The 14,587-nt window shown below is 40.5% G+C and overlaps 1 protein-coding gene across 1 annotated transcript in view; it reads left to right on the top strand.

Moving 5' to 3' along the window:
* DYRK4 (dual specificity tyrosine phosphorylation regulated kinase 4) overlaps positions 1–14,587 on the top strand; it is a 43,717-nt gene that overhangs the window by 16,780 nt on the left and 12,350 nt on the right. The window contains exons 5-10 of the mRNA XM_050711797.1: positions 2,177–2,260; positions 3,571–3,720; positions 7,889–8,024; positions 9,708–9,871; positions 10,224–10,360; positions 13,488–13,628. Coding sequence (XP_050567754.1) covers positions 2,177–2,260; positions 3,571–3,720; positions 7,889–8,024; positions 9,708–9,871; positions 10,224–10,360; positions 13,488–13,628 — 812 coding nt within the window. The remainder of the gene's footprint in view (positions 1–2,176; positions 2,261–3,570; positions 3,721–7,888; positions 8,025–9,707; positions 9,872–10,223; positions 10,361–13,487; positions 13,629–14,587) is intronic.

Raw genomic sequence — 14,587 nt, 5'->3', positions numbered from 1 at the left:
TAAAAAGAGGCACAGCCATGGGCTGATGGACTGATTTTGCTTTTGCAGTATTAAAGGAGAATTGTCTATCTCAAAATCTTGCTAATCTTTTCCGTAATAAATAGAAATTAAATAGATTCAGAATTCTAACAGCATCATGACCTGGAGCTCACTCACTTGCTTCCTTAGCTCTTGCTGAGTTTTAATGTCATTTTGTGAATTGATTATGCTATATTAGTAAATACAGTATATTTTGAAATTTATATCTAATAATATAGGCATCACCGTATAGCCTTTTTAAATTACTGCTAAGAAATAAAATGCCGTTTTGGAGTGAAGACTCTGCAGTCTGTACAGGTATGTGAAGCCAACTGTATCTTTATTTGCTTTTCAGTGATGACTTTCTCTTTAAAAGCCTGGCATTGTATTGACATGTAGTCAGAAAAGCACACAGCATTTAAGAAACTCTTTCTAAATGGAATGCAATGTTTTCATCAGGTCCAGAAACTGAAAAATAAAAATAGCTGGGAATAAAGTATGGATGAGGTGTGAGAAGAAATGTAATATGTCCTGAAATCAATAGTTGTATTAAGTCCAGGGTTGATACGTCTGGTATAGTTATGAGTGTGGATTCCAGACTCATCTTCCTGATAAATCTGGCTCTGCACTGAAGTGCAGGATATGTAGTTTACATGCAAAGTGTTTGTCTGTGAAAATGTTCTGGCAAATATTCATCTTTGGAAATTCGCACTGGAAAATAGTGATCGCAAGGACATTTGGAGCACTGGGAGAAGTATATTGTGCTCTAGGTCATTCATATGTAGGATGCAGTAATCCAGTGTTTCTCTTTGGGGCAATTATTGTGGTTGTTGTCGGAAAGTTTTGAACTCACAGCGTATGATTCTTCAGACAGTGAGCCTAAAGGAAAGTGGCATGGAGTTCCTTTCACTGTGGCTAGGCTGCATCATGGCAGGTGTCTTATGGCCCATACAAAACACTAGCAGTACTCATCCCATATGCAGGCTTATTTTCATGTGGACTTACTGAAGCCCACTACAAAGGCCTTTAAATAATGATCCTCTGGCACTGATCCTGGCACTGGATAGGATGTCATTGCAAAGAGAGGTGACTTCTTCAGGTGCTCTGCACATTTAAGACTGTGTGACAGGTACAGGCCATGGAAGCCCTGGCTACAAAACAGGTAAAGGAGAATACCATGCTTTGTTGAAGTATGTTTAATCTTCAGCTTACATCCATAAGACAATTTTGGCTGCAAATTAGTTTTTTAAAACACTAAGTTCCCTCCCATGCCTCCAAGTTCCTCTGTTTTTAGAGAAAATACTGCTTTTCTACCACTTCAAGAATCCTACAGTGGAATTGTTGTGTCTACTTGGTTAAAGATGATTTTTTTGACTATGAATGGAATGACGTTATGTCTTACAGAGCCCAGAGACAAGGAAGCATATTTGACCAAACCTGGTGAGGTTCACTTGAGTCTATAGAGCAGAGCTCCAAGCTGCTGTTGTGTTCCAATATCCAAATTATCTTACAGTTTTCTTCAATTCACTGCAGTCTCATATTGGACAGAAATGTACAGTGCAATGCAATTTATGTTTATAAGAAAACTGCTGAAAGCACCAGCAGAATCTTAAAAATGGCAAGCTACTTAGCACTTTCCCCATGTTTCTTTTGCTATTATTGTAAAATTCTCTCTCCTTTGGAACCAATTGGATTTTTTTCTTTATCTCAGTAAATTTAAACATCGATATGTGTTTTTATACCACAAGTTGAATTAGTATAATTCTGCTATTAACAATGGATGAGTTTACAATTTACCTTATGAGGCATTGTAAAGCTGTCCTTCCAAGCAGGCTCACTATATACTTTCAAGCACATATTTTAAGGACGGCAAAGGCCCCTCTTCCCCTCTGTTGACCACATGGGCACATCAAGCATGCTGAGAAGCACAATAAGCAAAGCAAGTTGTCTCTGCACCTGCCCACAAAACAGCTGTTTGACTGGGAGGGGAATTGCCAGAAAGTAGTGTGTTTTCAGCAGCTTTTGTTGTCCTCTCTCAAACACTGTTTTGGCACAGATATTGCCACAAAGGAAAGAAACGCCAAAAAAAAATTAAAAAAAATTGCATTTTCCCCAGAGTAATTATTATTATTAAAAAAGCATCATCTCATGTTTACAGTCTTCTCATGTGGATACATTTTCTCAGCCTCAGCTGACTGTTCAAGAGAGTGATCATCTGGGATCTAACAGAGTCTTCCATCAGGTAGGTAACTCTTCAACTGACTTTAAAGAATACTTAAATGTTTGTTTCCTAAGAGATTCCACATAATAAATAAATCTGAGCATAGAAAAGTCCTGTATTCCCTGCCCTCTTCCATTTTTCCTGTAGCTGTATGACTTTGTCCCAAGTGCCTGAGAGTATTTTGTTTTTTGCTAGCTGTTCAACAACATGTGAGGCATTTCTCCTGCCCACGGCACTTTTGTCTCCCGAAGTTGTAATGAAAAGTTCCCTGGAATCTCAGTTCTAAGACTTTAAAGACTCTTCTATAGTATTGGAAAAAAATCTTACTCGTTCAAGATGGTTTGATAGAGAGCTTTGTTTCTTTGCTTTTTGAGAAAAATATCAAACCTCTCTGTTGCTGTCAAAAGTTTGAAAAATATATTTGTATCCTTTTCCCAGTACAGAAATTTCACAGGCTCATATGGGTTGTAGCCTTAACTCAACAGACCCAGTCATTCATTTGATAGTGCATAGATGATCAGATCTATGTTACAGATCTATTTCAAATCTTTTTCTTTTTTTTTTTTTAATGTTTGCCAAAGAAACAGTCTACCTTGAATCTTTTCTTTGTTGATAAGTGGGTGATTTCTCTCATTCTAGATATCCAAGATATTAGAGGTCCTAACATTCATAGAACCACATACTTAAAAGACTGATTTTAGAAAACGAGTGTTATAGACATATTTTACAATAAGAAAAGGGCCAAGTCTAAAGAAAAGACTAATCATACTGGAACTTTCAAATGATTACAAACATCTCATTTTCAATACAGTTTGCACAAAACATGCCTTCTCATTAACAAATCAGATGTTAACAAAGGTGAGAAAACAGGACAGGGAAGACACTCTCAGTGACTCCTCTTCAGTCCCAATTTCTCTTCTGCCACCTGGGACAGCTAATGAAGTTTTTTACCATTTACATCTCGTGTCTATCCTACATACACTTTATTTTCCCCACTCCTGTGGCCTGGAGTGGCTGTTCAGTTTCCCAGCCCAACCACCTTTTCCACCTGAAGCAGTCACTCCTCTGTTGTTGGATGCAGATGTTCTTGTGGGGAAACTTGAATGCCCCAGAATGTGCCAGGCTGACGGATTGCCTAGACAACCTCCTCCTGCATGTTAGTGCAACTGGGAGCCGCAGGAGAATATCTGCCCTTTTTGCTTTCACCGTTAGGTGTCAGAAGTGAACCATACACACCATTTTAAGGCTTTAAATACTTCTGTTTTTCGAAGCTGTTATAAAGAATTGCTTGCTAGGATGTTATGTAATATTTACTTATGCTTTCTATTTAGAAAGTCAATCACAGTGCTATTTCCTTCCCACATCTGGAAGGCCAAGCAAAACATGGTTTGGCTGCTGACTCTGCAAACCCTCCCCCCCTTGAAAGCAGCCTGTGTCAGATAACAAATAACAGCTTGCAGCATGTGCTCCCCCCTCTTCAGGTGAGTTATAAAGTTATTAGACATCTTGTTTTTCATTGGCTAATCAGCTTCTCTCTAGTATTGCTAAGTAAGTATCAGTGGAAAAATGTCATAAATGTGTTTCTGTGGGGAAAGAGAAATAATTTAGAGCCTACATTTGTATCAGTTTCTGTTTTCAGTTACAGAAAAAAAAAAAGAGAGAAAAAGGAAAAACTATAAATAGTCAAACAGGTAAATTGCTTATCAGCATGATTATGTAAAGCTCCTGAGATTTTAACGGACACCTAACCTCACAGGAACTGTCTGAACTGTCTTCACTTTTGACATTCCTTCTTTCACCTTCCCCCCCTGTGCTTGAGCTGTTGTGCTCCTCATACCTGGCAGCCCTGCTTTTGTAGCAGTCAATATTGAAAAGAAAAAAAAAAAGGAAAAAAAAAAGGAAAAAAAAAGCAGCAAGGTTAGATGCAAATACTGGAAGATGATTTTAAAATAAAACTTTTCACTCACACTAACACGTTCTTAATCCAAAACTCACAAGCATCAAGGTGCATATAACCAAGTGGTCCAATCAGGACTTCTTGCAATGATGTGATGGACAAGGACTGCCCGCTGTTTGGTCTGTATCACATCTACTGGGTTCTTCTTGTGCTGGCAGCCATGTGCTGGTTTTTGGATATGGCTTTTGTATCATTATGGCACCGAGACAGACTGATCTTTTGTGTCTCTATCCTGGTCCTCTTGTATGAGTCATCAGGACTTTCTCAAAGGCTGAAGAATTATAAATAAATTAAAGAATAATTTAGGTTGGAAGTGTCTTCTGGAAAACATCTAGCACAACCTCCCACTCCAACTAGATCAAGCTTGGAACTGGTTGCTCAGGGCCTTGCCCAGCTGTGTTCGGAATACCTCCAAGGATGGATAGTCCACAGCTTTTTTGGGCAACCTCTTGCAATAGCAAACCACCTGTATGGTAAAAATGTTTTTCCTAATATCTAACCAACATTTCCCAAGCTGTGATTTGTATCCATTAGCCAGGTATCCATCTTGTCCTAAGACCACACACCCCTGAGAAGAGACTGGCTTTGCTTTCCTGGCAGGTAACTGTAGATAGCAATATGACCAGTCCTGAAGCATCCTCTTCTGCAGAGTGAACAAATGCATTTCCATCAGCCTCTCTTTGTACGTCATGTTGTCCAGGCTCCTAAACATTCCCTGGCCTCTCCCCTGAATTCACCCCAGTTGGTTGACGTCTTTCTTATACTGGGAAACCCCAGCCTAGACTCAGCACTCTGTTTTGTTATGAATGCTGAAGAGAGGGGGAGAATGACTTCCCTGCTGGCTATCCTCTTGCTAATTCAACCCAGGACATGTTTGGCCTCCTTTGCTGGAAGGGGAAGGGCACATTGCTGCCTCATGTTCAGTTTGTTCCCAGGACCTTCGCTGCAAAACTGTATCCTTTCAGTTGTCTCCTAGCCTGTTCTGTTACAAGGGAATATTCTGTTCTAGGTGCAGAACTTTGCATTTGTCTTTGTTCAACTTCAGGAGATGCCCATTAGCCAATTTTTCCAGCCTTCTGACCTTTCTTTGGATAGTATCCCTGATACAGCCTGCAGATTTGAGAGGGTGAACTCATCTGTTGTCCACGTAATTGATGAACACAATAAGACTGCTAGCTTTAGTATCAGTCCCTGAGGGTGGCTGCTGGTAAGCAATTACCACTGATCACAGTCCTTGGAACCCGACCATCCATCCAATTCTTGACTCACATTACGATCTGTTTATCCATTCCAGATCTTACCATTTAGGACATAAGCATACTGTGGGAGACAGTGTCACAGGCTTTGCTGAAGTCAAAGTATACAGCATCCATTGCTTTCCCCTCATTCACCAAGACAGTCACTTCATCAGAGAAGGAAATCAGGTTGTTCAGACACAATTTGCTCACGATTTATTCTGTCAAATCCACGCTGGCTGTTTCAAATAAACTTTTTGTCTTTTATTTGGTTGGAAATGGCTTCCAGGAGGAATTGTTCCATAGCAGTCCCAGGGGCTGAGGTAAGGCTGACCAACCTTTGGTTTCCTGAATCCTTCTTCTTGCCCTTTTTGAAGATGTGTGATGTTTGACTTTTCCACATTATCAGGAACTGCCATGGCCTTCAAATATAATAGAGAGCAGCCTTTCAATGATGTTGAGCTGCTTCTTCCACATTCTCAAGTCCATCCCATCTGGTCCTGTAGACTTAGGTACGTCCAGCTACTTATGTAGTCCTTAAATATCTTGACGTACTGCAGGTAGATGAGAGTTTTCCACAAACTCTGCTCCTTGATTCAGGGACTTAGCAGGCCTGAGGGCATAATTTACCAATGGAAAGCATCAAGTACCTTAGTCTCTTCCATGTTCGTGGTCACTTGGTCCCAAACACCACTGAGCAGTGCATTCATATTTCCCTTAGCCTTCCTTTTTGCTGATGGTGTACTTAGAGAAACATTCCTTGCTAATTGCAAATTCAGCTGAGGTTTTGCTTTCCTAAACATCACTGCGTGCTTGTGTAGTGCCTCTTATATGTGTCCCAGATAACCCATCCTTGTTTACACCTTTTTTGTACTCCTTACTGTGTTTGTGCCTGATCAAATGTTCCATTTCCATCCATGCTGGCCTGCAACCATGCTTGCTTAACTTTCCGCATGTTGGAATGGACTGTTCTTGTACTTCAAGGAGATCTACTCTGAAGATTTATGAACCCTTCTGGTTTCCTTTGCCCTCCAGGGCAGTCTTCCATAGGATTATAAGAAGATCCATGAACAATTCAAAAGGTACTCTTCTGAACACCAGCGTTTGTAGTTCTACTGTTTGTCTCACTCATGTCTCTCAGGATTTTGAACTCCACAATCATACGGTCACTGCAGCCAAACCGCCCTTTCTTTGACCTTACATCATCAGTCAATTGAGATGAGCAATGCTGCTTGAGAACAGCAGGTCCAGCAGAGCATCTCAGATCATCTGCATTAAAAGCACAGTCCATAAATCTCCTGGATTGCTATTGCTATCTCAACAAATGTTTAGGTGACGGAACTCCCCCATGAGTATCAGAGCCTTTTAAGTTATGAAAACTCTTCCTTGATGTACCTAATTAAAAGTCCTGCTAAGCCTGGTTAGCAAAGCTATTTGCAAAGGTAATCTTGCCCTGCTTCGTCAGTTGGATTCTGTTTCTGCTCAGCAGTCCTTGTTCCTCATCCTGTGTTCATAGAAGACAAATCACTCCCTGTAGCTTCAGCCAGGTATTTATGCACTGGATGTATCCTCTCTAGCTGAGTCTTTTCCCTTCATTGAAGGGATTGAGAACATAGCTTGGGACCCCACACCTTCTATTCTTATCCCAGAGCACACTATTTTCTGTCTTTTTATCTGTCTTCCTTTTATATCCAACCCTTCATCATGTCCTTATGGCTTGATTCTGTAGGCTGTCCTTTTCTGTAAGGCCTGCGGACTGCACGTGCTGGAATCTTGAAGACCTGCTGATATAGATAGCATCTTTATATCATTTCTTATACAACTTCTTCCTTCTAGTGCTTCCACACCCATACAAGCCCATTCATTCCTCATTCCTACAAATCTGGATATTTGTATTGCAATTGTGTAGGTGCAGACCCATGCTGCTGTCCCTGCAATGCTGCGGGCTGCACAAGCAGTCTGATGGATTCTAGCACAACTCTGCTCAATGTGCCCATACAGAAATCAGAGATAGAAAATGCCTATTTGACTATCTTTCCTGCTCTTCATACTAGGAAGATCATACTCAGACCCATCCTAACTCATAAAAGATAAGCAGCTTAATCAAGCCATGGTGGTTTCTAGCATTTATACAATGTAAGTACCCATATATTGAATGAACATGGAAGATGAACTTTCTTCTTTTATTTAGAAATTTATCTTTCTGTGGTCCAACAGTGCTATAGGCAGAATTTTGGGGTATTCAGTGAGTCCTAGTCTCCAAGCATACATGTTCTATCTCAGCACAAAATTGACATAAGGATCACTCAAGAAATCCAGCTCTTGTAGTCCTGTCTTTAGGAATGTAACAGGTTGGGGTTTTGTTGTTGCTTTTTTGTTTTTCCACAATTGTAGATAGCTGAATATTCATGAAAATATTTGAAAATAAAATTACCTTTTTTTTTTTTTGCTTGTCAGGAAAATGGAATTATAAGTAAGTTTCCACAATTTAACCTTCTAAACAGTCATTCTGAAAATGATACCAGAGCTCAGAGAAAATCATCAGAACTGGAAAACACCAGCACCAGTGTCAAGCTGCCTATGACTGCTTCAGGTAGAATATAAGAGAGCATGCTAAAAAGACTGGAGTGACAGGTTGCATGTATAGATAGTGAGTGTATGCAACCAGGATACTCACTGATGAGAGGTCCCTCGCTAAATGTTCCATGAAATATTTAATAAGCAATTTGGAGGGCAGGAATATGGACAGGCTTGGTGATTCCTAACAATTCTACTTGCAATATGAGAATGCAATAAATGGAATATGAGAATGAATAGATTAACACAAATACATAAATGAGAGATGTATGCATTATAAAACAGAACTTGTATTTTTCAAAGATTTATGACAGATCATGAAGCAGTATTCTATTATGGTGATAAAACACTTTTCCCACTTGCTTGTAGCTGTGTCACATTTTATCTATGTTGGATAAATTGCATTTTGGGATTCCTCAGATGTAAAAGGTTTCTGGAAGAGTGGACCTATTTTTAGGAACAGTGCTGGAAAAAAAATGTAGTGGCTTTTTGTCTTCGAATGATTTAGCATCACTGCATTAATGGATGGAAATCTGCTGACATTTGACAAAACACCCACATGCATGCCTAAAGAACACATTGATTTATAATCTCTGTTTGTTTGTCTAGATTTAAATGATATAAAAGGGGGAGTAGGTAGAAATTTTTCTGTACAGGTAGAATCAGGATTAGTAGAACAGCAGATTTGGGTCCCACTTAATTCCCAACCTCGTGCATTTGAACTTGATATTTTTTGTTAGAAAAACAAGTACTTAAAAGCTTTGGTTAACTAAAGCTTACTGCCATTTCATAAATATGACAATCCAATCAATAAAAAGCATACAGTTCTTCACATAATCTGAGAAGTTTACTGAAACAGGTAGACAACAGATGGGATTTTCAAAAACATCTGGGTATGTGACTGCTCAAAATCAAATCATTTTTACCTCAGCTCTCAAAATCTTGCTGAGAGATGATGAATGTTTTGTTGAACATAGAACAGTAAGCCAGAAAAGAAAGAAAAAGAAACATAAATTTGTACAAAATGTCAACACAGAATCATAGAAATGATGGTTGGAAGGAACCTCTAGCAGCCATCTACTCAATCTCATGTTCAAACAGACATGCTTTACTCTAAAATGTTCCACTGTAAAAGCAATGTGCCATTGACAATGTATTTAGCCACACCTTGAGTACTGTATTCAGTTCTGGGGCCACCGGTATAAGAAGGACGTGGACCTATTAGAGCAAGTCCAGAGGGCCACAAGGATGATCGAGGGGCTGGAGCACCTGTCCCATGAGGGAGTTGTGATTGTTCAGCACGGAGAAGAGAATGGTCTGGGGAGACCTTATAGCAGCTTTCCAATACCTACAGGAATACTGGGGAGGGACTCTTCATCAAGGACTGTAGTGATAGGACTAGGAATAATGATTTTAAACTGAGAGGGTAGGTTTAGATTAGACATTAGAAAGAAGTTATTTATTCAGAGGGTGGTGAGGCACTGGCATAGGTTGCCCAGGGAAGTTGTGGATGCCCCATCCATGGAAGTGTTCAAGGCCAGGCTGGATGGGGCTTTGAGCAACTTGATCTAGTGGGAGGTGCCCCTGCCCATGGCAGGGGGTTTGGAATTGTGTGATCTTTAAGGTCCTTTCCAACCCAAACTATTCTGTGATTTTGTGATTCTGATTTTTATTCTTATTTTCTTGTTTTCTAATTTAGAAGCCTTGAAAAATTTTAGAAACCAGTTAACAGTCTATGAACAAAAAGAAATTTTCAATTATCCAGAGCTATGGTTTCTTGGGCTGGAAGCTAAAAAGATTGAAGGTTTGCCTGAAGCCCAGAATAATAGTTGTTATGATGATGAGAATGGTTCTTACCTAAAGGTAAGTGGAAACATTATGGTATTCACTTTCAGATAAGTTTGTAGTGACTGTCTGTCGACTCTTAAGGGATCAATGTGAGATAAATGTTGTTTCCTGAAGATAAATATTCACATAGCAAAAACATCAGTAATAATCACGGTAAAGTTCAGAAGAGAATCCTAAAGAGATAACCACTTTTCCTCAGGCTTGATGCAAGGTGGGTGGATTAATGAACCATGCACTTGTTATTTTCTCTCTTACAGTTGCTTAGTGTAGACTTCACTTGCTACAAATCCAGCCTCTTTCATGAACTACTTTAAAGCCTGATCTTTGCCTTGCTATTTGAATCTGAACTATTTATTTTCTTTTGAAGGTTTTACATGACCATATTGCGTATCGATACGAAGTGTTGGAGGTCATTGGAAAAGGGTCATTTGGGCAGGTGGCTAAATGCTTGGATCATAAAACCAATGAATTAGTGGCACTGAAAATAATACGGAATAAGAAAAGGTGAGACATCCATTGAATTTAAACCAATATAATCAGCTCTTTATCATATAGGCAGTGACAAACTGAGATAATGTGAACAAAGCAAAACCAAGCCTCCAGTACCACAGGTTTTCGTTAAACACATTCAGAACAGAGTGAAGAAAGGTTAAGTCAGGGTCTCAGAACTGGCCTGGGCCCAGTGGAGACGCAGTCTGTGAAAGCAGCCACAGTTTTTCCATACTTACAAAGAGGTCTCTTATCTGTGGCACAGTTAATACACAGCACAGGTAGCCAGCCCAGCACAACTGTTTGCTGAGAGCCTATTTTCCTACAAGACCCCAAAACACCAAGAATAGTCTGGGAAGCTCCAGTCGCTCATCTTAGTACGGAAAATTCTGCACTATGTTCCTAAGAAACATCTTCTCATTTATGTGACCGATTATAATTTTGTCAGTTGAGTTCAGTGTTAACTGAAGTCAAAGGAGCAGATGAGAAACAGAATCATAGAATCATTCAGGTTGGAAAAAACCTCTAAGATCATCAAGTCCAATTGTTAGCCTAGCACTGCCAAATCTACCACTAAACCGTGTAACTAAGCACCACATCTACATGTATTTTGAATACCTCTATGGCTGGTAACTCAACTACTTCACTGGGCAACCTGTTCCAATGTCACACAACCCTTTCAGTGCAGAATTCTTTCCTAATATCCAACTTAAATCTCCCCTAGCACAACTTGAGGCCACTTTCTCTTGTCCTATCACTTGTTGCTTGGGAGGAGAGATCGACCCCGACCTGCTACAATCTCCTTTGAGGTAGATGTAGAGAGAGACAAGGTCTCCCCTGAGCCTCCTTTTCCCTAGGCTGAATAACTCCAGTTCTCTCCACCGCTCCTCCTAAGAATTGTTCCCTACACCCTTCACCAGCTTTGTTGTCCTACTTTGGATATGCTCCAGCACCTCAATGTCCTTCCTATAGTGAGGGGCCCAAAACTGAACACAGCAATTCAGGTGCAGTCCCACCAGTGCTGAGTACAGAGGGAAAATCCCTTCCCTAGCCATGCTGGCCACACTGTTTCTGCTAGAAGCCAGGATGGCATTGGTCTTCTGGGCTACCTGAGCACAATGCTGGCTCATGTTCAGCCTGCTGTCAACCATCACCTGCAGGTCGTTTTCTGCTGGGCAGTCTTCTAACCACTCTTCCCCCAGCCTGTAGCACTGCATGGGGTAGTTGCACCCCAAGTGCAGGACCCGGCACTTGGCCTTGTTGAACTTCATACAGTTGTCTTAGCCCATCGGTCCAGTCTATCCAGATCCCTCTGTAGAGTCTTCATACCCTCAGGCAGATCAACACTCATGCCCAACTTGGTGTCATCTGCAAACTTACTGAGGGTGCACTCGATCCCCTCATCCAGATCATTGATAAAGATAGTGAAGAGAGCTGGCCCCAGTGCTGTGCCCTGGGGGACACCGCTAGTGACCAGCCTCCAGCTGGATTTAACTCCATTCATCATGACTCTTTGGGCCTTGCCACCCAGACAGATTTTTACCCAGCAAAGCCTATGCCCATCCAAGCCGTGAGCAGTCAGATTCTCCAGAAGACAGCTGTGAGAAAGTGTCAAAAGCTTTGCTAAACTCTAGGTAGAAAACATCCACAGCCTTTTCCTCATCCACTTAGCACATCACCTTGTCATAGAAGGAGATCAGGTTCATCAAACAGAACTTGCCTTTCGTAAACCCGTGCTGACTGGGCCTGATCACCTGTTTGTCTCGTGTATGCTGCATGCTGGCACTCAAGATGATCTGCTCCATGAGCTTCACCAGCACCTAACAGGCCTGTAGTTCTCTGAGTCCTCTTTCCAGCCCATCTTGTAGATGGGCATCACATTTGCTAGCCACCAGTCAATTGAGACCTCCTCTGAAAGCCAGGACTGCTGATAAATGATGGAAAGTGGCTTGGTGAGCACTTCTGCCAACTCCTTCATTACCCTTGGGTAGATCCCATTTAGCCCCATAGAACTGGGTACATCTAAGTGGTGTTGCAGGTCCATTTCCTCTTGGGTTATGAGGGCTTCATTCTGCTCCCCATCCCTACGTACCAGTTCAGGGGATTGGATACCCAGAGAACAACTGGTCTTACTACTAAAGACTGAGGCAAAGAAGGCATTAAGTACCTCAACCTTTTCCTCATCCTTTGTTACTGTTTTCCCCCACATCCAGTAAAGGCTGGAGATTCTCCTTAGTCCTCCTTTTCTTGTTTATGTGTTTATAAAAACATTTTTTATTTTTCTTTATGGCAGAAGCCAGACTGAGCTTAGGTTGGGGTTTAGTCCTTCTAATTTTCTCCCTGCACAACCTCACAACATCGTTATAGTCCTGAGAGCCTGCCCCTTCTTCCAAAGGTCATAAACACTCTTTTTCTTCCTGAGCTCTAGCCAAAGGTTTGGCTGGTTTCTGTTCAGCCATGCTGTCTTTCTTCCTCATGGGCTTGTCTTCTGGTACATAGGGACAGTCTGCTCCTGTGCCTTTAGGATTTCTTTCTTGAAGAGTGTCCAGCCTTCCTGGACTCCTTTGCCCTTCAAGACTGCCTCCCAAGGGACTCCACCAACCAGTCTCCTGAACAGTTTACCCTCTGGAAGTCCAAGATGGCAGTTCTTCTAACCTCCTCCTTGCTTTTCCAAGAACCAAAAAGTTCATTAAATTATGCTATTGATTCCAGGAACAGCTGTATTCAGAGCTTTAACTGTTAAGTTTTTCCCCTCAGTGAACACTGAAAGTAAAGATGTTCTTCAAAACCGTCTGTCTCACTGTGCTATGTGTGAAATATTGCTCTGATTGAGTAAACATTCCTATGGATTTTGAAAGCATCAGGATTTTACTCTGGATGTTCATTTGAAACTATTTTTCATTATTTATTTTTTTCAGACAAGTCAAAATATCTACTCTTAAGTGCTATCTAAGACTGGTATATTTAGACTAGGAAACAACAGTGAATCAAATTTAAAGTAGTTAACAGTGAATGGTGAATTTTTAACTGTTGTCTCACACATTGAGTTTATAGTAAAATTGTGGTGTTTGCAGTGTTTGTATTGCAATAAACTTAGATTGAGTTAATGATTCATCCATTTGGATGTCATATGATATTGCAGATTTCACAGCCAGGCTTTGGTGGAAGTTAAGATCCTTGATGCTCTTCTGAAGAAGGACAAAGATGATACTCACAATATTATCCACATGAAGGAATACTTCTACTTTCGCAATCACTTCTGTATTTCATTTGAACTGCTGGGGTAAAGTGTATTTTCCTTAACATAAATCTTAAGGAGCATTGTAGACCTTGTGCCTTATGAGCTTCCATTTTTATGCCTTCTTTGGAGGAATTTGCATCTCTTAATGTTACAAGAAAGGAATACTGTCTAAATTCGAAGTGCATAGCTGAGTCTTTGATCAGCAAAGATGAAATGAAAAAGGCCCCCTCAGACCTTATATAGACAATGACATGATCTATTCCTTATCTTCTGTGCTATGTATTGAAGTGTTCTTCCCTGAGACACCTATGGGAAAAGAAGTAAAATTGTGAATTCAGAACTGGTAAACTTCAGGGTGTAGAAGCATGAATTATATTAAATTATTATAAAATATTGCTTTCTGTGAATGTGTGCTGCAGGACACACCTTAGGTGGAATTTTGGATAAACTTTAAGGAAGTCAGACCATTTTATTCACCAGCCTCCTTATAATCAGGGCATCAAACTGTAATTACGTTTACCCATAATTTCCCATTTCTTCAAGTAACACCCCAATTGCTGCATGTATTATAGCATTTGCTGAATTTTCATCATCATATGGAAGTCTTGATCTCAAATACACCTAAATTAATTGTACTGCGGCTTGTGAGTCTGTCAGTCAGACACACAGGAAAAGAGTTGACTACTTGTCTCCAGGGAAGACATGGATGAGTCTTTTCAGAAAGCTGCTATGTAAAATTCACAGGAAAACATTCATGGTATAGTCAACATATTCAGCTTTTTACAGGAGAGTGGCAGATTGGCTGTCATAAAAAGTATTTGCCCGATAAAATCTTGATTGCTTCTAAAATGCAACAAAAAACCCTTAATTTGTGAACTTTGTGCTCCATCAAGTCCTGGTAACTTTATTTACTTCCAAAGGAATGGGCCTTTTCTGAATCTAGCGGACATACAAGTGGGGAGGGCAGAAAGCTACAGTTGGTGTGTGCCCTTGATGTAACA

This window comes from Cygnus atratus, chromosome 1, assembly GCF_013377495.2.
Source record: "Cygnus atratus isolate AKBS03 ecotype Queensland, Australia chromosome 1, CAtr_DNAZoo_HiC_assembly, whole genome shotgun sequence".
NCBI classification, from domain to species: domain Eukaryota; kingdom Metazoa; phylum Chordata; class Aves; order Anseriformes; family Anatidae; genus Cygnus; species Cygnus atratus.
The sequence above is the reverse complement of the archived record's forward strand: the minus strand, read 5'-3'. Positions and strand labels throughout refer to the sequence as shown.